The following is a 25,789-nucleotide window of genomic DNA, read 5'->3' as shown; positions in this document are numbered from 1 at the left end:
CAGAGAGACACCATCAGCCACTTTGTCCTGTCTTCAGGGCAGTTTGTTAATTGCCAAAGTCCATCTTGTACAGGGTGGCACTAATGAACAGGTTAAACCAGAGAAGGGATCACTCTGGATTTCAAATAAGATGAGCAGAGATTTCCCTGTCACCAATCTGGAGAAAGTGAGGACTGCAGATCAGAGTCGAGATTGTGGTTTTGGAAATGCACAGCAGATCAGGCAGCATCCATGAAGGGCTTCCTGATGAAGGGCTTCTGCCTGAAATGTCGATTCTCCTGCTCCTTGGATGCTGCCTCACCTGCTGTGCTTTTCTACCACCACACTCTCGACCCTGTCACCAATCTGATTACGTATAAAATTTGTCCACAAGTCCCACAAAATTGGTACTTACTCAAGGAGCGGCTCTGGTTTCTGATCTTTGCTGAGATGGACAGGCCTCTGTTATCAGAACGGGGCCATGATGGATGACAAACTGAGTCCACTGTCCTAATATGAAGAAAAGCAAATGGGCCCTCGACCATCTTAAGAAATCCTGCCCATCAAGTCTGCACCAACCCTCTGAAGAGCGATTCGCCCAGACCCACGCCCCCACCCTATGCCTGTAACCCTGCATTCTTCATGGCTAACCCACCTTGCCTGCACATCCCTGGATCCTATGTGTAATTTAGCATGGCCAAGCCACCTAACCTACACATCTTTGGACTGTGGGAGGAAACTGCAGCATCCAGAGGAATCCAGCGCAGACACAGGGAGAGAACGTGCAAACTCCACACAGTCACACCAGGCTGGAATCAAACCCAACTCCCTGGCACAGTAAGGCAGCAGTGCTAACCACTCAGCCACCTCCTTCCAAAGATTCACAAACCTGACTGCCCCTGTCGACCATTGTCTCAGCCTGCACCTGTCCCACTGAACTCATTTCTTCCTGCCTTGACACCGTCCTGACCCCTTAGTTCAGGAACTCCCCACCTACATTCGTGACACACTTCCTTCAAGATTTTCGTTCCCCTGGCACCCAACGCCTCATCTTCACCATAGACATCCAGTCCGTGTACACATCGATCCACCACGACAAAGGTCTCCAAGACCCCTGTTTCTTACTCTCATGCTGTCCCAACCCGTACCCTTCCACTGACACCCTCATCTGCCTGGCTGAACTGGTCCTCACCCTCAACAATTTCTCCAAACCAAATGGGTATCCATGGGCACCCTCATGGGACCCAGCTATGCCTCCCTGTTTGTCAGATATGTAGAACAGTCCATTCTCCGCAGTTACACTGCATCAATCCCACCTGTTCCTCCGGTACATCAATGACTATCTGCACTGCCTCATACTCCCTTGAGGAGGTTGAACAGTTCATCAACTTTACCAACACCTTTCACCCGACCTAAAATTCACCTGGACCATCTTGGCAATCTCCCTCCCCTTCCTGGACTTCTCCATCACCGTTTCTGGCAACCAACTAACCACATATACTACAAGCCCACCGACTTACACAGCTACCTAAATTACACCTCCTTTCACCCTACCTCCTGTAAAAACATCATTCCTTACTCCCAATTCCTCCACCTCCGCTGCATCTGTTCCCAGGATGACTAATTCCACCTCAAATTCCCAGATAGCCTCCTTCTTCCACGATTGCAACTTCCCTTCCCACGTGGTTGATGATGCCCTCCAGCGCATCTCCTCCACTTCATGCACCACCACCCATGAACCCCACCCTTCACAACACAACAAGGACAGAACCCCCCGGTCCTCACCTACCTCCACATACAATGCATCATCCTCCGCCACATCCCCCACCTCCAAACGGACCCCACCAGAGATATATTTCCCTCCCCACCCCTATCAGCATTCTGAAAATATAATTCCCTCTGTGACTGCCTCTTCAGGTTCATATCCCCACCAGCTCACACTGCACTCCTGGCAACTTTCCATGCCACCGCAGGAAGTGCAAAACTTGCGTCCACACCACTCTCCTCACCTCCGAGGCCTCAAGGGATCCTTCCACATCCATCAGAAATTCACCTGCACCTCTCCCAATGTCATCTGTTGTACCTCATGTGGTCTAGTCTACATCAGGGAGACAGGGTGCCTTCTTGCGGATTGTTTCAGAGAACATTTCTGGGATACCCACCAACCCTACTGCACTGTGGCTGAACACTTCAATTCCCCTTCCCACTCCGTCAAGACATGCAGGCCCTGGGCCTCCTCCACCGCCAAATGCTTATCACTGACAACTGGAGGAGGAACATCTCATATTCTGCCTTGGGATCCTGTAACCACACGGGATAAATGTGGATTTCAACAGCTTCCTCAATTCCCCTCCCTCCACATTATCCCAGTCCCAAGCCAACCAACTCGGGCACCATCCTCTGGACCCATCCATCACTGCCCCCTCTGACCTATCACCTTCTCCCTCACCTTCATCCACCTAATCGCTCTCCCAGCTACCTCCCACTAACCCCACCACTCTCCCATTTTTCTCTCAGCCCCTACCCACAAGCCTCATTTCTGCTGAAGAGCTTATGCCTGAAACGTCGATTATCTTGCTCTTCGGATGCTGCCTGAATGTCATGAAGTCTGTTGTTACACACAACCCATTGGTAGCCATTAACAGTCTCCATTAACAGCTATTCTCCCTTCCAGCCAGATCATTATCCATTTCCTTGTCTGTTCAACTATTCTTCTATCTTTAGGGTCTATCCCCAACTATCATTTTCTCCTTACTCGCTCCCTCCACCATACCTTCTACAAATAAACTGACATTTTCTGAGCTACCATCAGTTCAGAGGAAGGGTCACTCAATCCAAAATGTTAACTTTGATTTCTCTTGACATATGCTACCAGACCTGCTGAGCTTTTCCAGCAATTTCAATTTTTGTTTCTAATTTACATTATCTGCAGGTCTTTTGGCTTTTCTATGATTATTGATTCTGCACCTTCCAAGCTCATGCAGTATTATTTTGACATGCATTTTGATCTAATACACTCTTAACTGAAACACTTCTGCTCAGAAGGACCTTTGGTGAGAATGAGTCCCTTTGGCAATATAAACATTGGGGAGAAGGTGGCCTAGCTGTAGTAATGTCAGAGGGCTAGTCATTGAGACCTCCAGGGTGATATTTTGAGGGTGTGACTTCAATTAAAATCTGGAATAAAACTCTAGCCTAACTGTAACTAACCATCATTGACTGTCATTTACAAAATAACCTTGGTTCACAAACGCCCTTTAGGGATGGAAATCTGCCATCTTTACCTGGTGGCCTACCTGTAATTCCAGAACTACAGCAATGTAGTTGACTTTTAACAGGCCTTCCGGCAATTGGGGAATGGGCAATAAACACTGGTTTAGCTGGCAATGCCAACATCCCATTGAAAAATATTTTTAAAAATCTGTATGATAAAATTCACTGAGGTTTTCTGTTTAACTCTGGAATCAATGTTGGTTGAATAATCTCTTTCGTGGGCCAGATTTTCAATTAGGTTCGGGAACCCAATACCTGGATAAATTCTGCTCCTCTCCCTCTGCTTGTGTTATGTCAACATTGCAATGTAAGTTTTAAAATTAAATGGTCTGATTAATCATAAGGTAGACTTGGCACCTATTTAGAGACAGTGAGTGCCTTGAGATGGTAGGAGCTGCCTGCCTGCCACCGGGGAAGATTACAGCCAGATTGGGGTTTATCGATGAGTAACTTTTGAAAACACAAAACTGTATTGGAAGCTTCAGAAGTTTCTCATGGAAAACCACAAGAAACCTGGTTGATTGATCTAATCGGTATTAAGAAGATATTTAATTGCCATCTTAGTTACTGAGTAAGTATTTTCATTTTGCATTATGACCCAAATAGTGGGGATCTATAGCAAAAGTTCACTCTTCCAGCCGCAGTCAGAACAGTGCATTAAAAGTGTAATTGCATCATATTAAACAATAGCTGACATTTAGCAAGCTACAATACAGTTTAGACCAAATATGTATACTTTTGACCTATATCCAGTAAGGAAAATGGTTAACCATGATTAATTGTATTTAATCAAAGGAAGAACTCTATAAAGTATCCAAAAGAGTTGGAAGCCTAAGAATTGGAGACATTTTGGAATTCAGCAAATGATGAACGAGGAAAATATTAAGAATGGGAGAATAGAACATGACAGCGCATTAGTGAGATACATAAAGTTGAACTGTAAAGCTTCTCTAGGTATGTAAATTTTTTTTAAAAGCAATATCAAAAGGGTGCCCATTACAAGAAAAGCCAGGAGAAATTTAAAAAGAGGGCAAGGATACAGCAGCAAAGCTAAACCAATACTTTCTATCTATCACCAAAGAAGAGATTAAAAATATCCCAGAAAAAGTTAAGAATCTATGGACTAATACAAATTAGAAACTCTGTTTCAAAAATGTCAATACTGGCAAACATGTCAATACTGGTCCACAGTTAATGCTTTTATTTGAATGTAAGTGTGAGTTATGAGGAAAGTGCAAAGATGCTTTTTGGTTTTGGAGAGGCTTTTTGAGTGGGCAAAGAATTGTCAGATAGAATAAGGTGTGGAGAAGTGTGATGTTATGTACTTTCATTGGAAAAATAGAAATAGAGTATTCCTTTAACGGTAAAAAATTGGGAAGTGTTGAACTTCAAAGAATTGGTTTCCTTTGTTCATCAGACACTGAAATGTAACATGTAGAGACTGCAAGCAATTAAGAGACTTTTATTACAAGAGGATTTTAGTAAAGGAGGAAAGGGGTCTTACTGTAATGGTATAGAATCTTGGTGAAACTGTACCTTGAGGATTGCGCATAGTTTTCACCTCCTTACCTACCTAAAGATATACTTGCTGTAGAGGGAGTGCAAAACAGGTTCACCAAACTAATTTCCATGAGTGTCCTACAATCAAAGATTAAAGGGTCTTTATTCTCTGGAATTCCTCTCTGTTTTTCTTCTTTGAGGAGAATGAGTAGTGACCTCAATCAAACACAGACCTTTTAAGAATCCGATTCATTAAATGTAGGAAGGATGTTTCCCATGTGGATAGAGGAGTCTCAAACCAAGGGATACAGTTTCAGAAAAATTGGCAAACCAGTTATATCGAAATGAGAAAGAATCTTCCAGGCCCAAACATACCTTCCAGGTAAAACAGCACTTGCACATCTCACAATCTAGGCTATTGCATTCGCTGCTCACAAAACTGTTCCCTCAATATGGAGGAGACCAAGTGTAGACTGGGCGAAAGCTTTGCAGAACATCTACATTCTCCCTGCAAAAGTGACCTTGAGCTTCCAGTTACATGCCACTTTAACCCACCACCTTATTCCCTGGCCAACTCCGATTTCTCTTCAGAGACCCACTGAGCTTTTCCAGCAATTTCTGTATTTGTACCCTCAGTTATCTATTGTCTAAGATGTTCCATGCAGATTAACTCTCCACCCATCAGTAAGGCCTGAGACATCATGTCAATTATTTCAAGGATGAACTTTTTCACTCTCTCTCTCTGGTGGTGTACAGTGCAGCCAGAAAAGTTGTCAGAACTTGAAATGAGTCTCTGCATCTACACTGACTGAGCAGAGCCTGGAAAGGCCTGGACCCTCTCATGGGGCCCTTTCACTACTGTCCCTCTGACCAATAATCTCCTTGATCATTTGTGATGTGTGATTCATTAGGCCATAAGCTAACACCTTCCCTTATTGGTCTCACTGAGCTGTGTGTATCTGAGGTGGTGGATGATGTGCATGAGCCCTGTGCTGGTTGATGGAGCCCAGTGTTCGCCAGCTCTGGTTATTGGCTTGTACAGAGAGGACAAGAATCAATTCTCTCATAACTCACATGTCACTTTATTAATGTTGTTCGTCAATACATGTGTGTAGCTAAAACATTTGTTGGCATAGAACATACTTGTACACTCACTAGAGTCTTCTGACACTCTCTGAGTAGTCACAAAATATAAAAGCTAATACCCAAGCAGTATAGCTCCTGATGACGACAAGGTCTGACGCCTCACACTCTCAATGTTGGCACCGGTGGTCTTGACGTAGGGTTTACTTCTGTGATGGTCAGTCTCTGGAGTTTTGACTGGCTCCATATCCAACAGTCATCTTCTTATTCCTTTCCTTTCTAAATGTCTGTCTGTGCACCATTGGCTCAGGCTCATTTGCTTATCATATGCCTTTACCTTATTGGCTCTGACCCACCGACTTGGGCAGCTTGTCCAAATAAGGGTTTTGCATTACTTCATCTTCCTTTGGCATTACTTCATCTTACCAGAGAACTTAGCATAAACCAGTTTCAAATTCACACCAGTACCTGGACTCAGGCCATTTTAGTTCACAAGCCGCTTCTTCCTGCATGCCAATAATTTTGCATTCAGTATTTTTCTGCAATGTGTCGGCAGCTTGTATTCCTCCCTCTCTTTTCCTGCAGCCACTGGCTAACATCTCTCCCCTTTTTATCCAAAGATACTTATTTTACGATCATTGTCTGTCTCTTTCTGCGAACCTCTCCTGGGATGGTCAGTATCCTCCCATTGAATAAGTTGCATGTTATATCGTTATAGTAAAATAGAGAAAAGAACATGTAAAGAACACTAAAGAAAAGTATAATAATATAAAGCAAACATGCAATAACGAATATGAAGAAATAATGCATATATGACTTAACTCAGTGTTTTCATAATATTCCTTCTGTTTCATGACAGGCTCACCCTCAAATCTCTGCACAATTTCATTTGTCTACCTTCTAAGCTGACATACATTGGGTATGATAATTAGTAATGCACATAGAATCACAACTACAGCAACATGTGACAGAATTCTGATCCACAGATGTATTTGAACATGAGATCTCCTGTTCCAGAACCGGTCTTGTAATCTGGGTTCCCGCAACAACTCCTTTGCTGTATCAGGAAGAGTTCTAATTATTTTAGTGTGTGGGGTCCAGTGATGGATTATCTCTTATGCATGTCTGCTTTCAGGCCCCATCTTACCCCCTCCAATTGTTTTGATACAAATGGACCCTTGGGATCATTTACTGCTGTCAATTGACACTTGTGTTTTCCTCCCTGCTATATGAAGTTGTCTCCTAACATGGTGATAGTTTTTACCCCTTTCACAGGCAATATTTCTTCCCTGTAGCAAAAGTGTCCATCTGGCGATTCAGTTTCAGCTAACCGAACCATCTTGAATCCTTCTGTCTAATAGTAGCTGTACCGAGGTATGCTCCATCAATAATTGTAAGTGGGTTCAGCTGTACTTTGCAGGTAAAATGTTGCACTGCCCAGAAACAGCTAATACGTGTTTTTTACATGCTGTGTACCCTGCTCTACTGGTGACACCGTGTGTGATGTGTATGCTACTGATCTTAATTTCCTGTGCGTCTTCTGTAACAGACCTGTCGCGAGGGTGGTGGCTGTGGTGGCTACTTTGGTTAAAACTCACAACACCAGGTTATAGTCCAATAGGTTTAATTGGAAGCGCTAGCTTTCGGAGCACTGCTCCTTCAGCAGCTGGTTATGGAGTATAAGATTGTAAGACACAGAATTTATAGCAAACGTTTACAGTGTGATGTAATTGAAGTTATATATTAAAAAAGACCTGGATGGTATATTAAGTCTCTTATCTGTGAGAATGACCACATTGGTTTCAGTTCTTTTATACGTAAATTGCAAAACATTTTTTAAAAATTTACATTCTCAAGTGAACTTTAACAATTGGTGCCTGTCAGCCCAGATAATATATTGAAGGTGCGTGTTCCCCTGTGTGATACTGTCAGTGCCACAATGTTTAGACTGATACTAATCTAAAAAAATGAATTTATGGAAACAAGCAGTTTTTAAGTGAAGGAAAATGTATATCTCTGCAAGTACAAATTCACCCCACAAACTTATAGGTGTGTGTGTAGTGCAATGGGGTTACCTGCAGTGTGCCATGAACCCAAGGTCCCAGTTGTGGCCATCCCAATGGGTACTGAACTTGAATATCAGCCTCATTGCACTTTCTACACACACACACACACACACACACACACACACACGCACACACACACACACACACACACTCACAGTTACACCCATGTATACACTCTCACACAGACACTCACAACCACAACCACAACCACAACCACAACCACAATCACCATCACTACCCTCCGCCCTCAACCCCACCATCCCTCCACACAAAGAAAAGTTTGTGGGGTGAATTTGTACCTGCAGACATACATTTTCCTTCACTCAAAAACTGCATGAATCCATATTAGATCCGATAAATTCATTTGTTTAGATTAAAATCAGTCTAAACATTGTGGCACAGATAATATCACACAGGGGAACTCACACCTTCGATATATTATCTTGGCTGACAGGCACCAATTGTTAAAGTTCACTTGAGAATGTAGATTTTTTAAAAATGTTTTGCGATTTACATATGAAAGAACTGAAACCAAAGGGGTCACTCTAACAGATGAGAGACTTAACCAACAATCCAGGTCTTTTTCGATATATAATTTCAGTTACATAACATTGTAAACTTTTTGTCATAAATTCTGTATCATACAATCTTATATACCATGACCACCTGATGAAGGAGCAGCGCTCCTAAAGCTAGTGCTACCAATTAAACCTGTTGAACTACAACCTGGCATTGTGCGATTTTTAACAGTTGGATTTGGGGTTTTCAGAACGGGCGCGGCAGCTAGTGCTTGCTTTAGAGCTGCAATGTCTTGTTCCATTTGCACACCATATTCTTTTTTAATAACTCCATCAGTGGGGCTACCTTACTGGTCAATGTGGTCCCTTTAATGCCCCGCTAAGCTTGGGAAGGATCTCAACCTTTGACATCCCACAGAACAGGGAATCTGCCAATTGCCTCTACCTTTCATTTGTCCATTTCTTGTTTTCTCAGTGACAGAATCATTCCCAGATAAGTAATGTCCTGCTTCATATCTGCGCTCTCTTAGGGTTCACTTTCAGACCCAATTCATGCCACAATTGCAGTAATTCACTTAACAGCTGATAACATTCCTTTTTAGTTTCAGTTTGAAAAAGCAAGTCATCTACATACTGCACCAGACATTAAGGTTTCGAGAATTCTTTTAACCCTTCACTTAGACATTATGGGCGGGGAGTTAGGAAATCACTGAAGCAGGGCAGTCCAAGTATATTGCTGGCCTTGGAAAGTAAATGTGGGTTTATATCGGCATTCATTCTCCAGTGAGTTGACCAAAACACATTACTTATGTCCAAAACTGTGACCCATTGCGCATCCTCACTTTGCTTGACTACGATCTCTGGGTTAGTTGCTATGGTGGGGGCTGTAGACAAGGTGGCCTTGTTCAATGTCCAGTTATCTACCGCTATTTGCCAGCTACTGTCTGGTTTCGTAACTGGTCGAATAGGTGAGTTGATAGTGGAAGCTACTGGTCTCCGTATCCCTTGTTGCAGAAAACTATTAACTTCCTGACCTCTTCTTCTGCCTGTTTTGGAAAACCATACTGCTTCGGTGATTGTTGTCTGGATCCTGTATAAACACACTCTTGGCCAGTCATGTTTATGTTGTGGTTCTATTTGCCGAGCTGGGAATTTGTGTTGCAGACGTTTCGTTCCCTGTCTAGCTGATATCCTCAGTGCTTAGGAGCCTCCTGTGAAGTGCTTCTGTGATCTTTCCTCCGGCATTTGTAGTGGTTTCAATCTGCCGTTTCCGGTTATCAGTTCCAGCTGCAGTGGTCGGTATATTGGGTCCAGGTTGATGTGCTTGTTGATTGAATCTGTGGATGAGTGCCATGCCTTTAGGAATTCCCTGGCTGTTCTCTGTTTGGCTTGAACTATAATAGCAGTGTTGTCCCAGTCAAATTCATGTTGCTTGTCACCTGCACGCGTGGCTACTAAGAATAGCTGGTCATGTTGTTTCGTGGCTAGTTGGTGTTCATAGATGCGATCGTTAGCTGTCTTCCTGTTTGTCCTATGTAGTGTTTTGTGCAGTCCTTGCATAGGAGTTTGTACACTATCGTAGAGTGGCTGTTGGTTTGTGTGCTGTTATGAGTCTTAGTGGTCGCAGTAGTCTGGCTGTCAGTTCGGAAATGTTTTGATGGTAGTGTGGCTAGTCCTTTAGGTTGCTGCATGTCCTCATTCTGTTGTCTTTCCCTCAGGCATCTGTTGATGAAGTTGCGCGGGTATCTGTTTTTGCCGAATACATTGTCTAGGTGTTCTTCTTCCTCTTTTTGCAGTTCTGGTGTACTGCAGTGTGTTGTGGCCCTTTTGAATAGTGTCTTGATGCAACATCTTTGTGTGTGTTGGGGTGGTTGCTTTCGTAGTTCAGGACTTGGTCTGTGTGTGTGGCTTTCCTGTATACTTTGTGGTGAATTCTCCGTTTGGTGTTCTCGGTACCATCACATCTAGGAATGGGAGTTAGTTGTCCTTTTCTTCCTCTCTCGTGAATCAGATTCCTGTGAGTGTGGCGTTGATGATCCGGTGTGTGTTCTCTATTTCTGTGTTTTTAATGATTACAAAGGTGTCATCCACATATCTGACCCAGAGTTTGGGTTAATTTGCGGTTTGTTCTAATCTTTGCATTACAGCTTCTGCTATGAGTCTAGAGATGGGTGAGCCCATGGGTGTGCCATTGATTTGTTCATATATTTGGTTGTTGAATGTAAAGTGTGTTGTGAGGCACAGGTCCAGTAGTTTGAGTATGCCATCTTTGTCGATAGGTTCAATGTCCTGTTGTCTGTTCTGTATGTTCAGCAGGTTGGTTATTGTTTCTCTGGCTAGGGTTTTGTCGATAGAGGTGAACAGTGCCGTTACATCGGATGAGACCATGGTTTCTTCCTTGTCTGTGTGTACTACTATTATAGGACAAGCCAAACAGAGAACAGCCAGGGAATTCCTACAGGCTTGGCACTCATCCACAGATTCAATCAATAAGCACATCGACCTGGACCCAATATACCAACCACTGCAACGGACAGCTGGAACTAACAACCGGAAGCGCCAGACTCAAACCACTACAAATGCCGGAGGAAAGAAGCACTTTACAGGAGGCTCCCAAGCACTGAGGATGTCACCCAGACAGGGGACAAAATATTTGCAACAAAGAACGGGAGGTCAGGCAGCATCCAAGGAGCAGGAGAATCGACGTTTCGGGCATGAGCCATTCCTGAAGAAGGGCTCATGCCGAAACATCGATTCTCCTGCTCCTTGGCTGCTGCGCTTTTCCAGCGACACATTGTCAGCTCTGATCTACAGTCCTCACTTTCTCCCTCAGGGGAAGAACAGCCACATAAAAGTGATTATATAGGCCAGAATTGATTAACAATTAGCAAACTGTTAATTGCAGGATAATTAGCAAGCTGGGCACCTTGCTTCAGTCACGTAATGTCTGGACAGTGTCAGTTAGTAAATGATAAGCAGGCGTTAGTAGACAAATAGGTCATTGCAAAGAGAAGAATAGCTCCATCCAAAGAGAAGAATTTATCAGGTACCAGTACAGTTGCAAGGCCAACTGCCTTAGCCGGGCATGAGAAAACACAGACTTTGAGCAAGCAAGCACTAAGATGAAATTTAAAATGGTTTCCAGGCTTTTAATATGTGACAAAATAGCTGCAATGAATCTAACAATTCTCCCACATTCAGACAGTGCACAAATTGAATTCATGCTGTGGCCATCTATTTGCATTGCAAACCATCCAGCCAGCCAGCTGAGCTAACAAGATCCTTCAGTGTGGGGCTGGAACAGCACAGCAGGTCGGGCAGCATCAGAGGAGCTGGAGAATCGACGTTTTGGGCAAAAGCACTTCATCAGGAATCTGCCCAAAGCTTCAATTCAGGTTTGGGCTTTTGTCCAAAATGTTGATTCTCAGATGCTCCCTGACTTGCTGTGCTTTCCCAGCACCACACTCTTGACTCTAATCTCCAGCATCTGCAGTCCTCACTTTCTACTAACAACGTCCTTTACCTACTGTAGGTCCGATTATGACCTCGCTGCTTCAATCAAATTTCATTTACTCATTGTCCCTATCAGTTTTTCCCCCTTTCCTGCCATACTATCAACCATTCCTTTGTCTAACTTTCTTTCTCTCCCTTTGGTCTTGGTTAGCTCATTTCCGTCATCAGCTTTCGTACAGTTTCTTCCTAGGTACTATCAGTTCTGAAGAGAGGTCACTGGACTCAAAACATTAACTCTGCTTTCTCTCCATGTATGCTGCCAAGACCTGCTGAGTTTCTCCAACAATTTCTGTTTTTAAATCAGCCATTTCCTCTCTTTTCCCCAGGCTGCCACCAGTGAACGTGTGCGTGAAGGTGACGAGAATGTGGAGCGAGGTAACTGGTCCTCGAAGATCGACTACTTGCTCTCAGTGATCGGTTCTGCTGTGGGTTTGGGCAATGTATGGAGATTCCCGTACCTGGCCTACAGAAATGGAGGAGGTATTGTCATGAAATCCAAAATACAGGGGAGAAACAAGCACAAAGACAACAAGTAAATGGTGTAAAAAAAAATCACATTCAAAGAACCAGAGAGCATTTTTTAACCTGCGGTCACCAACGGTTATGCCATCCGCCCTTACTCCACACTAGCACTGTGATCAAGTTTCAAATATAAAAACAGTACGTGTGCAATTTAACAAAAACATACAATCACAAACAGGCACTACAAAAATAACTGACCTTTTTGACAAGATGGAAGTTGCTGCTGACTTCAAGACATGCAAATAGTGACTGGTAGATTACTTTACTGTCTCAGGTGGTGTCACTTGTGATTTTCTTTGGAGAGCACACAAGAGAACTGAGGACAGCATCTCAGAAAGGGCTTCAATTTCAAACATTTTTGCTCCACTGATACTTTTGTAGTAACTCTAACTTATTTGTGCTCAACAGCATTTCAGTAAATTTGAGAGGGTAGCTGAGATCCTGCATTGAAAGTATTGTTGCCAATTGAAATGATTAGATTAGATTCACTACAGTGTGGAAACAGACCTGCTAAAGAGTGACTCACCCAGACCCATTTCCCTACGTTCACCCCTGACTAATGCACCTAACATTATGGGCAATTTAGCAAGGCCAATTCACCTAACCTGCACGTCTTTAGACTATGGGAGGAAACCGGAGCGCGCGGAGGGCACCCATGCAGACACTGGGAGAATGTGCAAACTCCACACAGACAGTTGCCCGAAGTGGGAATTGAAACCAGGTCCCTGGCGCAGTGCTAACCACTGTGCCACTGTGCAGCCCATATAGTGTATGCACTTAACATCGCTATTCAACTAATGATCGTCCATACTACTACTGCTCATGTCAAATTATGCATCTCACAAAGAATCAGAGAATCCCTCCAATGCAAATAGAGGCCATTCGGCCCATCATCTCTGCATTGTTTATCCCTGCATCCCTGCGTTTCCCGTGGCCTATCCACTTGGTCTGGACATCCCTGAAGACTAGGGACAATTCAGCATGGCCAGTCGACCTAAACTGCAGACCTGGAGAAAGTGAGGACTGCAGATGCTGGAGACCAGAGCTGAAAATGTGTTGCTGGAAAAGCGCAGCAGGTCAGACAGCATCTAAACTGCAGACCTTCAGACTGTGGGAGGAAACCAGAGCACCCAGCGGGAACTCCTGCAGACGTGGGGAGAAGCTGTAACCTCCCCACAGTGTGAACAGCCCGGATGGTGCCGCTCTCTAAACTGGGAATCCCGGTGTGAATAGTTGATAGGCAGAAGGATTCCAGCCGCTATCTCTGTAACTTTCCAATGGGGGTAGGGCAGTAAAGGCCAGATTTAACTGTGGGAGAGCCGTCACTGGAAGTAATTGATGGACAGGATCGGGGTAGTTTATATAATGAGGAGGATGTTGATTGAGGGAGTGTATTCCCACCGGTATTTACAGATGCACTCCAACAACACAAGCCGCACCACGTGACCGTCGTTCGTTGGGTCTCGCGCGCTCCAATTCGAACTCCTGGCCGTTGGCCACCAGCTGCTGCGGAGCGCGAACGCACGTCAGAACTACAACTCCCATGAGGCATCGCGAGCAGTCCATCAATACCAAACGTTGAACTGCACTGCGCAAGTGCAGGGATGGCTAACGGCACCGTGGGTAATGTAGTCCAACAGGATGTGTTGGCGGAAGTCTTGCGAGGAGAGTCAAAAAGCTAACTGCAGCACTGAAAGGCGCAGGAAAATGGTGTTTTTGATGTTATGAACAAAAGGGAATAAGAATGAAGGGAAAAGATAGTGAAAGTGCCTAGAGGCGGAGGTTGCTAACCGTTGTGAAGTAGCGATTGTACACATTGCTCAGAGCAAAGTCAAGATACAGGCTTGTGGGCAAATGGAAGGAAACTGGAGAGGGCAAACAGGGCAGCGCTTATATAGTTAATGGTAGGGCCCTGCAGAGTGCTGCTGAGCAGAGACCGAGGGATGCAGCTTCACAGGTCCTTCAGAGTCGCAGGTAGACAGGATTGTGAAGGAGGCGTTTGGTACACTTACCCTCATTGGTCAGTACATTGAGTATAGGAGTTAGGATGTACTTTGTGACTCTCCAAAACATTGGCCAGGCCACTTAGGGTCGTCTAGTTATCATTGTTGATCGTCAGGATAAACTCGTCTGGACAGTGGTGAGACCACTTATGTAATACTGTACTGAAACCAATTCTGGTCACTCTTCTCTAGAAAAGGCATTGTTAAACTTGAGAGGACACAGAAATGTTGCTGGGATTGGAGGGCTTGATCCATTGGGAGAAGCTGAATAGACTGGACAAAGTTAAAAATCACAAAACTAGGTTATAGTCCAACAGGTTTATTTGGAAGTACTAGCTTTCAAAGCGCTGCTTCTTCATCAGGTGAGTGTGAAGGAGGACATTTTTTAAAAACATTCTTCTTTGGAAATAGAACCAGTTTTACTCAAGATTGGGATACAGACAGACTCAAACCCTCACACCTATAAGGTGGTAAAAACAATGACTGCAGATATTGGAAACTAGATTTTGGATGAGTGGTGCTGGAAGAGCACAGCAGTTCAGGCAGCATCCAAAGTGCAGCGAAATCAAGGCATTCTCTGAGCTGAGATGTCACCTGTTGTGATAAAACCTTAAGTTATCTGGAGAATGTGACTGAAAAGAAGTTCTGGGATTTACATATTAAAGAACCGAAACCAGCAAACCCATTCAAAAAGATGAAAAACTTAACAATCTAGGTGTGTTCAACATATCATTGTGTCACTATAATTTTTTGCTATACATTCTGTGTCATAGGTCCTGATTCATAACCACCTGATGAAGAAGCAGCGCTTTGAAAGCTAGTGCTTCCAAATACCTGTTGGACTATAACCTGGTGTTGTATGACTGTTAACTTTGTCTGCCCCAGTCCAATACTGGCTCCTCCAAATCATGAATAGGCTGGGCATTTTTCCCTAGATTATTGGAGTTGCAGGGTGACCTTAGGGTGGTTTATAAAATCATGAGGGGCATGGATAGGGTGAATAGCCAAGGTGCAGATGTCCAAAACTAGAGGGCAAAGGTTTAAAGGGAGTGGGGAAAGAATTAACAGGGAATCCAGGGGCAATGTTTTCATGCAGAGGAAGGTGCTTTTATGGAACAAGCTGCCAGAGGAAGTTGTGAAGGCTGATACAATTACAAAACTGGAAAGGCAACTTTTATATCAGATACATGAGGAGGAAGGTTTGGAGGGATATGGGCCAGACGTTAATGGGACTAGGTCAGATTGGGATGTCTGGTTGGCATAGACGAGTTGGACTGCAGTGTCTATATCTGTGCTGTATGACTCAATGATTCTATTCTAACCACCAGGTTGTTGTACCGCTCCAGTCTGAAATCAGGTCCTCAAATCATGTAGGCGTTTGAAGATACCATGCATGGCCATCTGTAGTTTCCTGCTGTGAGAGTCAGCACATTGCAGCAGTCAAGCTTCAGTCATGAGGGCAGGAATGTAACATTGGGCTGGGTGGCAATATCTGAAAGACAGTAAAGGCTTGCACACAAGGGTGAAGAGTTCAGTGGTGTAAAGCTGGCTTGTGAAGATTTTTGGTGGTTTTTATTTATTGATTAATTTTGGTGCAGGGATTTCCTGGTGGAAGAGTTTGAAATGAGTGTGATGCTGGTGAATGATTGGTGTGTGTTAGGGTGGGGAAGTCTGTGTTCATTGAAGGATAGCCTCACAATCTCATCGTACCCATGTCGATGGGGTCAATGTCACCTTGCCCCTATCTCCTCTTTCCAGTTTCTGACCCTTCCTCTTTCCAAGACAGGAAATGGTGCACAGAGGTAACTTTGCAGCTCTCCAATGGCCAGGACGAAATGGAGAATGTGGTGCATCATCCCAAACTTGGAGAATCTCTCTGACACTCCTGGAAAGATTGCCCTCTTTACAGGAAGCCTTATGGTGTCACACTGTTTTGCTACATTCATGATTCTTTTCCCTGGTCCACAAGCATGACAGAAACAGCTCTCCTGAGGAAAATGGAATCAATGTCAGTAGCATCATTCGACTGCACTGACTGTATTTTCATTCCAAGCTTCAATCCTATAAAGAGGCCCTTTCCAACCTCCTGGCCATTGGAATCATGCATTTTCCTCCTGACAGTCATCCTGAGGCTGCCAAGTACAATTATCAAAGCTAAATAAAAGCAAAATAACGCGCATGCCCGGTGCGTAAAACAAATAGAGAATGCTGGAGAAATCAGCAGGTGTGGCTGACCTCAGGTTTTAGGAGCAACACTGTTGTATAGGTCCCTGAATGTTGATTGTACACAGGATCTAAATACAAAAAAAGACGCAATCTACAATCTGCAGCCACACTCTTCTGTCAACAACATTTCATTCCAGTATTAATACGAAATGAACTATTAGTTATGAAACCTGGTGACATTAATATTCAAGCAATTTATTTGACTTTCCCTTTTCTATATTTTGCAGGTGCTTTCCTTATTCCCTACATTCTGATGCTGGCAGTCACTGGGATGCCAATGTTTTTCCTGGAAACTTCCTTTGGGCAGTTTGCCAGCCTTGGACCGGATGCAGTGTGGAAAGCTGTGCCCATGTTACAGGATTAGTGTTCTGAGCAGTCTTGATTTGGCAACAGTTTAAATGAGCAATTGTGTTTTATACCCATGAATATAGTCACTATATTTACTTCACCAGATGTTGGTGTTAGATCGCCTTGCAGAGATGTTGTTCACAATTAAAACAGTGGAATATCTCCTTTCACTGTTTCAAATTCACTTTCTAAAACGGTGGTAGAGGCAGGAACCACTACAGCATTTAAAAACAGTCTAGATGATCACTTGAAACACCAAAGGATACAAGGCTAAGTGCTGGGAAATGGGATTAGAGTAGATCAGTTCTTGATAACTGGTACAGAAACAATAGGTTGAAGAGCATCTTCCTATGCTGTAACACTGTATGACTTGATGTCATTAATTGAGGTAGACAGAGTGGAGATGCTGGAGAGATCCGTTTGTTGACTTCTGAATTTGACAGAACCTATTTGTAAACATGATGTTGTAGGTGATTCTGCTGGGATCTGCAAGAACCTCTGAAACTTGAGTGAGTGAATTAGTGAAGACCTTTTCCAGTATAATTATCTTAAGGAGATGTTAATGGAACAGGGGAGTCTCCTTGTTATCCAAACTGGTGAAGGACCTTTGTTACTCCACGTTCATAATGTAAGCATGTTTGTGTACTATTTTCAAACAGATAGCTTTGCAATGAGATTTAAGTAAAACAACAGTTTCCTGTAATAATCTCGTGTCCCTTGATTTATAGGCATAAATCAGTTTCAGCCTTGGGCAAGCTCAACTATTGAGTTTTCATTGTCGTTTGGGGCAAAGATTTCTGAATATTCACTGCCCCTATTTTTGATTGATAGATGAAATTCCAAAAAATTACAGTCCAAAATGACTCACCCTTTATTGTAATATAGGAAACCTTCCTCCTGCGTTGACCATGTCAATCCCTGCAAGACTTTTGTATGATGGCATTAGATCACCTATCACTCTTCTAAACTCCATCTGCAAATTTGGAAATATGATGTTGAACCCTGACTGAAGAGTCATAATGAACTCAAAATGTTAACTCTTTCTTTCTGCACGGATGCTACCAGGCCTGCTGAGTTTCTCGAGTGTTCTGTTTGTTTCTTTAAGATTCCCAGCCTCTGCAGTATTTTGTTTTTCTTCAAATCATTCCTACAGATTATAAATAGCTGGAGCCTAAACACTGACCCCTTTGGAACCACACTAATTGAAGCTTACTAAACTAAAATTGAATCAGTTGTTCTTATACTCTTTCATGTCCATTAATCAGTTCTCAATCCATGCTAATATATTCCTCCCCCAACTCCCATGTGCTCTAATTTTTTTCACTCCAGTGTGGAACCTTTTTGAAAACATTCTGAAAACCTAAACCGACAACATCTATCGGTTCTTATTTAATATATTATTTAGATCCTTAAACTCTCCCAGGTTTGTCAAAGATGATTTTCCTTTCCTAAATCCGTGTAGACTCTTCCAAATCCAATCATATTTTCTAAGTGGGCTGGAATTGTGTCTGCTTCTAATGGATTTACGTTTGCTTTTGCTGTTCTATTCCTTTTTACATGTATATAAAAACATTTACACTCTGCTTTTGTTTCTCACTCGTTTAGTTTCATAGTGCATTTTATCAATGTTTTCCTTGGTTCTCCTTTACTAAAATGCTCTGAATCTTTTATTTACTTTCTTTTTGACACTTTACAGGTGTCTTCCTTTGATCCATTATGATCTTAGATTTGTTTTGTTACCCGCAGTTGGAACACTATACTTGGGAGGTTTCTGTGCTTTAAAAGAATGTATTTTCATTGCTTATTACAGAGAGTGAAATTAGCTGGTATGCCTCCCACCTCATCCAGGCAGAATCAGCAGTGAGCTCAGAATCCAAAGCGAGCCTTAAAGCACTACAGGTGGGCACTTATGAAACACCATGAAGAACATCCCACCCAGTGATGATACCAGACAACTTGATTGTTATAAGAAAGGAATCACGCTCCTGCCTACACCAACTGTTTGATGGTGTGCGCAGTGTAATACTGTGGTCAACTGAGTCTTTTAACAAATCATTTGACCATTAATTATTTGTGTATGATGAGAGAGTTACTGACTTTTAACACCCACCAATGCTCCATGCTTTGGGAATGAGGTCAGGGAGTGTACAGGAATGTTGTGGATTAGCCTACAGTTCCATATAATATCTATCCCCACCAAAAACATATGCTGTTGTGACCTGTGGTATTCCATCATCTTTGTTTGTCTTTCAGTGTTAACCATTAAATGTCTACTGTCGTACCTTTCATTTTGGGTCGTAATCCACCCATAGCTAATCTTTATCTTCACCGTTTATTAAATCCCTTTGTTTATATTTAATATAATCATTTTTGATTGAACTACATCACTTTCAAACTCAATGTAAGATGCTATCACTTACTCTATCTTATAAATAAGCCAGTTTATTGCACACAAAAAAGGACAAGAAACAGCAATTATAGTCCGTTATACAAGAACTAATTGAAATGGTCTTTTCCAACTGTAAAAAATAAAGGGTCAACCTTTTTGAGTTATCATTAAATTCTTCATTCCAGATTTGTATTGAATTCAGATTTTGCCATCTGTTATGACAGGAATCGAACCCTGGTTCCCAGAACATTATCTTGGTCTCTGGATTAACAGTTCAGCAATAATACCACCAGGCCGTTTCCTCCCCTTATAAAGTATCTGTAAGGTGCTTAGAGATGTCTTACGTTTATGCAAAAGACTATAAGTGGATACCTTTCTTGTTTTCATTCACAGTGAAAGGTAATGTCCTCGATGTTCTCGCCTTGCTGTTAAGACATGCTGCCTCATTGAGTAGTTTGCTGTTTACATAGGATTCGGAGCAGCTCCTTTGCCTTTGGTATGACACTGGGACAGGCCAGTAAAATCTCAGACTATTGGCTTTATTAGTAAATTATTTCTTAGATCAACATCCATTTCAATCCCTTCTAAAATACGTAACTGATGACAGCATATCTGGAATCCTGAAAATCTCAGCCTATATTGTTCAGGATTTTTGTTGCAAATGCAATGAAAATGCGACATTTGAAGTTGAATGACTCAAGAATTTTACATTTCAATAATTTAGAAACATATCTATCCAAATTAAGGTTCTTGGAATTAAAGTACAGCTTATACTCATCCATGACATGTGCACATAATCCTCTGGAAATACAAACAACAACAGAAATTGCAATGCCAACTGGCAACTAGATAAGATTGATTTTGTCTACCAGCTAATTCTGCGAGGAGGAATGGTGTGCCCTTATTCAAGAAGGGCTGTAAAGAAAAGCTTGGGTAGGATAGATCAGTAGCCTAACATGTATGGTAGGTAAGTTGCTTGAGAAGATTCTACGGGGTAAGGTGTACATGTGTTTGGAAAAACGGTTTGTTTAGGAGTAGTCAGCATGGTTTTGTGAATGAGAGACTATGCCTCACAAATTTGTTAGCAACCTTTGGTGAAGTGACCAGGAAGGTGGTTGAGGGTGGGGTGGTAGACATAGTCAAAATGGATTTCAGTATGGCCTTTGATAAGATTCCACATGGTAGGCTGCTCTGAAAGGCTAGATCGCATGTAATCCAGTTGGAGCTGGCACATTGGATCCACAATTGGCTTGATGGTAGAAAGCAGTGGGTAATAACGGAAAGCTGCTTGTTGGACTGCAACAAGTGGAATGCTTCAGAGGTTGGTGCTTGGCCCATTACTGTTTGTTATCTATATGAATGATTTGGATGAGAATGTTCAAAGCGTGATTAGTAACTTTGATGACGACGCTAAAATAGGTGGTATAATGGAGAGTGAGGAAGGTTATCATAAATTGCAACAGGACCTTGATCAGCTGGGAGTGGTCCGAGAAATGGCAAGTGGAACTTAATATAGATAAGCGTGAGGTCTTGCATTTTGGAAAATCAAATCAAGGTAGGAGTTTCATGGTGAATGGTAAGGCTGTAAGGAGTGAGTGGAACAGAAGGATCTTAGAGTTCAGGGATTCCCAGTTTACTGAAAGTGGAGTCACAGGTAGATAGGGCAGTGAAGAAGGCTTTTGGCACACTGGCCTTCATCAGTCTGGCCAATGAGTATAGAAATTGGGGAGTTATGTTGCAGTTAAACAGGACATTTGTGATGCCGCGCTTGAAGTATTGTGTTCAGTTTTGGTCACTTTGTTATTGGAAATATATTATTAAACTGGAAAGAGTGCAGTCGAAATTTACAAGGATGTTGCTTGGACTCAATGGTCTGAGTTATAGGGAGAGCTTGGACAAGCTAGGACCTTTTTTCTTTCGAGTGTAGGAGACTGAGGGAGGATCTTATAGAGGTGTATAAGATGATAAGAGGCATAGGTAGGGTGAATGCTCTGTCTTTTCACAGAATTGGGGAATTGAGGACCAAAGGGCATCAGTTTAAGGTTAGAGGAAAAGAATAAAAGGGAATAAAACTGAAGGACAACCTTTTTCATAAGGAGAGTGGTATGCATATGGAATGAGCTGCCAGTGGAAGTGGGTATATTAACAACATTTAAAAGCCATTTGGACAAATAGATGGATAGGAAAGAATTAGAAGGATATGGGCCAAGTGCAGGGAAATGGGATTAGGACAGATGGACATTTGCAATTTTTGAGAAGGTTAGTAGCTCAGGTTGTGGTTCCGGTTGTAAGTTTGCTCGCTGCATTGGTACATTTGTTCTCAGACATTTTGCTAGGTAACATAATCAGTGAGCCTCTGTTGAAGCGCTGGTGTTCTGTCCTACTTTCTCTTTCCGAGTCTCAGTCTGTCATGATGGGTGATATCTTCTGGTTCTTTTTCTAAGTCCAAACGGGGTCCAGATCGATGTATTTGCTGATGGAGTTTCGGTTTGAATGCCAGGCTTCTAGGAATTCCCATGGGTGTCTTTGTTTAGCCTGTCCCAGGATGGATGTATTGTCCCAGTCGAACTAGTGTCCCATTTCATCTGTGTGTAAGGATACCAGTGATAGTTGGTTATGTCTTTTGGTGGCTACTTGGTGCTTGTGTATCCTGTTGGCAATTTTCCTGCCCATCTATCCAATGTAATGTTTGTTGCAGTTCTTCCAGGGTATTTTGTAGAGTGACATTTTGGTCAGCATGGGGCAGTTTGGGCCAAAGGGCCTGCTGCCGTGCTGTAGGACTCTATGGTTCGATGTCTCTTAATTTATTTCAAAACAGTTTCGAAACTAATCTCATGCTTCTTATTTAATTTTAAGGTTTGGGCATAAATACCATTGTATTTACAGCATTTGACAACATTTCATATACCTGTGTCCTCGCCTACAGTCTGTACTACCTGTTTGCATCCTTCCAATCACCATTGCCGTGAGTAGAGTGCTTCAGTTGGTGGGGAGTGGATGAAACATGCAGCAGGACTCCCAAAGGGACAGTGCTCAATTCTGTCAGTCTGAATGAGTGAGAGAAATGGACAATCATTTTGCATAGAACATCTTGCATAGATGTCAGTAGCAAGAATATTATTGAGTCATTGGATTTCCAAGGATAATCAGCGATACCTTTTTTTTGAATATAGGGTAAGCATTCATGAAAATAATAATTTCTATTGCCGGGAATTTAGTACACTTTGGGCCATAAATATACATTATATCAGAACAGACAATTGTAAATTGTCTGAATTCTGACTTAAATTTCAACTTTTTCATTAACTTCAGTGTGTTAAAATTGCTGACTAATAATGTTCTGACAGCAGGGAATTGTACTGCACAATTTGTCTGTGCCCAGTTAAGGTGAGATGCAAACATCTTGCTGCCTGCTCATCAATATGGTTGCCAGGATCACATCGGGTTTATGACGCAGGAACAGACCATGTGCCAATTGAAATTCTGCAATTCAGCAGGGGAGAGTGAGAGTTGCAGAAGCAATGTGTAAATGTCAGGTGGTCTCATATTCGTTCCCCTCATATAAAGCTGGTATATTTTGCTCTTGAATACAAAGCATTCTGCTGGCCTTCTGACAGACACTGCTCTGTGATGGCACTGTACAACTATGATGGTCATGGGCAATACATGATTGGTTGGCCACACCCAGTTGAAATCAAAAAGTATGGGGTTGGAAAAGCACAGCGGGTCAGGCAGCATCAGTGGGACAGGAGAGCCGATGTTTTGGGCAGAAGCCCTTCTTTCAGAATGGGGTTTATGCCCGAAATGTCAACTCTCATATTCATCAGATGCTGCCTGACCTGTTGTACTTTTCCAGCAGTATGCTTTTGGTCTCTGACTCTCTGGCATCTGCATTCCTCACTTTCTTCTACGTCTTGTTGGGCTAGTTGAAGAAGGGTCAGTGGAAGAACAAAGGTTCTGCATACACCATTTAACAATTAATTCCTAAAACGTTTTCTAATCTAGGTAGCAAAACCCCAAGATACCAGCAGAGTCAACTCTTACCAGAATTGGCTGCTAACACAAAAAGTTATTTCTTGCCTTCAGAGCAGCTGCATTCTATCCCTCTCTGTCCCTCTCTGTCTCTCACTCTCATTCTTGCTCTCTCGCTCTCTCACTTTCTCTCCATAGTCATAGAGACGTACAGCAAAGAAACAGGCCCTTCGGTCCAACTTGTCCATGCCGACCAGATATCCCAACCCAATCTACTCCCACCTGCCAACACCCGGCCAATATCTCTCCAAACCCTTCCTAATCATATGCCCATCCAGATGCCTTTTAAATATTGCAATTCTACTAGCTTCCACCACTTCCTCTGGCAGCTCATTCCATACATTTACCACCATCTGCATAGAAAAGTTGCCCCTTAAGTCTCTTTTATATTTTTCCCCTCTCACCCTAAACCTGTGCCCTCTAGTTCTGGACTCTCCAACCCCAGGAAAAAGACTTTGTCTGTTTATCCTACCCCTCAGCCTCTGACGTTACTGGGAAAACAGCCCCAGCCTATTCAACCTCTCCCTATTGCTCAAATCTCCAACCTTGGCATCATCCTTGTAAATCTTTTGTGCACATTTTCAAGTTTCACAACATCCTTCCAATAGGATGGAGACCAGAATTGCACGCAATATTCTAAAATTTGCCTAAAAATGTCCTGTAAGCTGCAACGTGACTTCTCAACTCCTGTACTCAATAGTCTGACCAATTTGATTTTCAGTCAGTTTTGGGTTTGGTTTGTTGTTCATGATGTCCTAATTTCTGAGCAGAGCCATAGTCTTCCCACCATTCTCCTCTCAGGAACATTTTAGTTTCATTTTAGATGAGGGAAGGTTTGTAAAACATAACTATGACTCCTGTAAATTGGATCTACTCCATCATCTGTAAGTGTGTTACTGTTATGATAGAATCCAGCATTTTGCCCACTAGGCTAACGGGTCTATTCTTCCTTCTTTTTTTCTGAAATGGCGGGACTATGTTCATTACTTTCAAAATCTTTGTCAAATCCCAATTTCACCTCTCTCTGCATCAAATGGGCATATTTTTCTTTCGTCTAATTATTTCAGATTCATATACCCACAGAAACATTTAAAATCTGCTTTCATGTCTCTCTTGTTAGCCAATTCTGATTTTCATTTTTCTTTTCTTGTCCTTTACTGAAGTCTTCAATACCCCAAACCTCAGCTCACTACCGTTTAGGGCGATATTCTTAGATTTTAACTTGCATTGAATGTTGTCTTTACGTCTCTTTGTCACCACAGTTGGACTACATTTTCTGTGCAGTGTTTTTGCCTTAAAGGAATGTACATTAAATTATATTTATCGTAGATTGTCTTCAAATTCTACTTCTGCTTACCTACTACCTCAACTTTTAATTGAGTTTCCCAGTCTATCATAGTTGACCTGTCTGCTATTTAGATACAAGGCCTGAGATTTGACTGATTGTGAAAGCATTTCAATGTTAAACTATTTCATATTACTGTCAGTCAGTCTTCCCTAGAGACTCCTTCTCTATAGGGGTGTTAATTAGTCCTTTCTCATACAGGATGCTTGATCCAAAATTGCCTCCTCGTTGATTCGTGAACACACTGATCTAGGAGATCAATTGCGAACTTTGTCTGTACTTGTCCTGCAAGCTGTCACTGCTATTAATGTTTGCCCAGTCTATATGAAGAGTAAATTTGTCAATGATCAATGATTACCCAAATTACATGGAGCACAAGCCTCCTGACATTCACTCTGCCCTACTCTACAGCTACTGTTGGGGGCTGTGTAATAACGTACGCAAGTGCTTTCTCCCCCTTGATTTTACTGAGATCCACCCAAACTGATTCTAATTCTTGATTTCCTGAGGTTAGGTTCTTTCACTCTACTGTCATTATCCCAAAGTTTTGTTGTTCCTTTGGTATTGATACCATTTCAAGTTAGAGTTGCAAAGTCATAACACTTTGGAAATGGACCCTTTGGTCCAACTAGTCCATGCCGACCATATTCCCTAACTAAACTAGTCCCACTTGCCTGTGTCTGGCCCACATCCCTCCAATTCTTTCCTATTCAAGTATTTATCCAAATGTCTTGCAAATGTTGTAACTGTATCTGCATCCATCACTTCCTCTGGCAGTTCATTCCACATACGAACCACTCTCTGTATGAAAAAGTTGCCCCTCATGTCATTTTTGAATCTTTCTCCTCTCATCTTTTAAAAATATACCCTTAAGTTTTGAACATGCCCACACGAGGGAAGAGACTATTGCTATTCACCTTATCCATGTCGCTCATGACTTTATAAACCTCAATAAGGTAATCTCTCATCCTCCTACTTTGCACAAAAAAGTC

The 25,789-nt window shown here is 42.5% G+C and overlaps 1 protein-coding gene across 1 annotated transcript in view; it reads left to right on the top strand.

The window, feature by feature from the left end:
• The window catches only part of LOC132820014 (sodium- and chloride-dependent neutral and basic amino acid transporter B(0+)-like), a 130,950-nt gene that overhangs the window by 6,055 nt on the left and 99,106 nt on the right, over positions 1–25,789 (top strand). Inside the window, exon 2 of the mRNA XM_060831941.1 lies at positions 12,259–12,412. Coding sequence (XP_060687924.1) covers positions 12,259–12,412 — 154 coding nt within the window. The remainder of the gene's footprint in view (positions 1–12,258; positions 12,413–25,789) is intronic.

The sequence above is a fragment of the Hemiscyllium ocellatum genome, chromosome 11, assembly GCF_020745735.1.
Source record: "Hemiscyllium ocellatum isolate sHemOce1 chromosome 11, sHemOce1.pat.X.cur, whole genome shotgun sequence".
In the NCBI taxonomy this organism is placed as follows: domain Eukaryota; kingdom Metazoa; phylum Chordata; class Chondrichthyes; order Orectolobiformes; family Hemiscylliidae; genus Hemiscyllium; species Hemiscyllium ocellatum.
The sequence above is the reverse complement of the archived record's forward strand: the minus strand, read 5'-3'. Positions and strand labels throughout refer to the sequence as shown.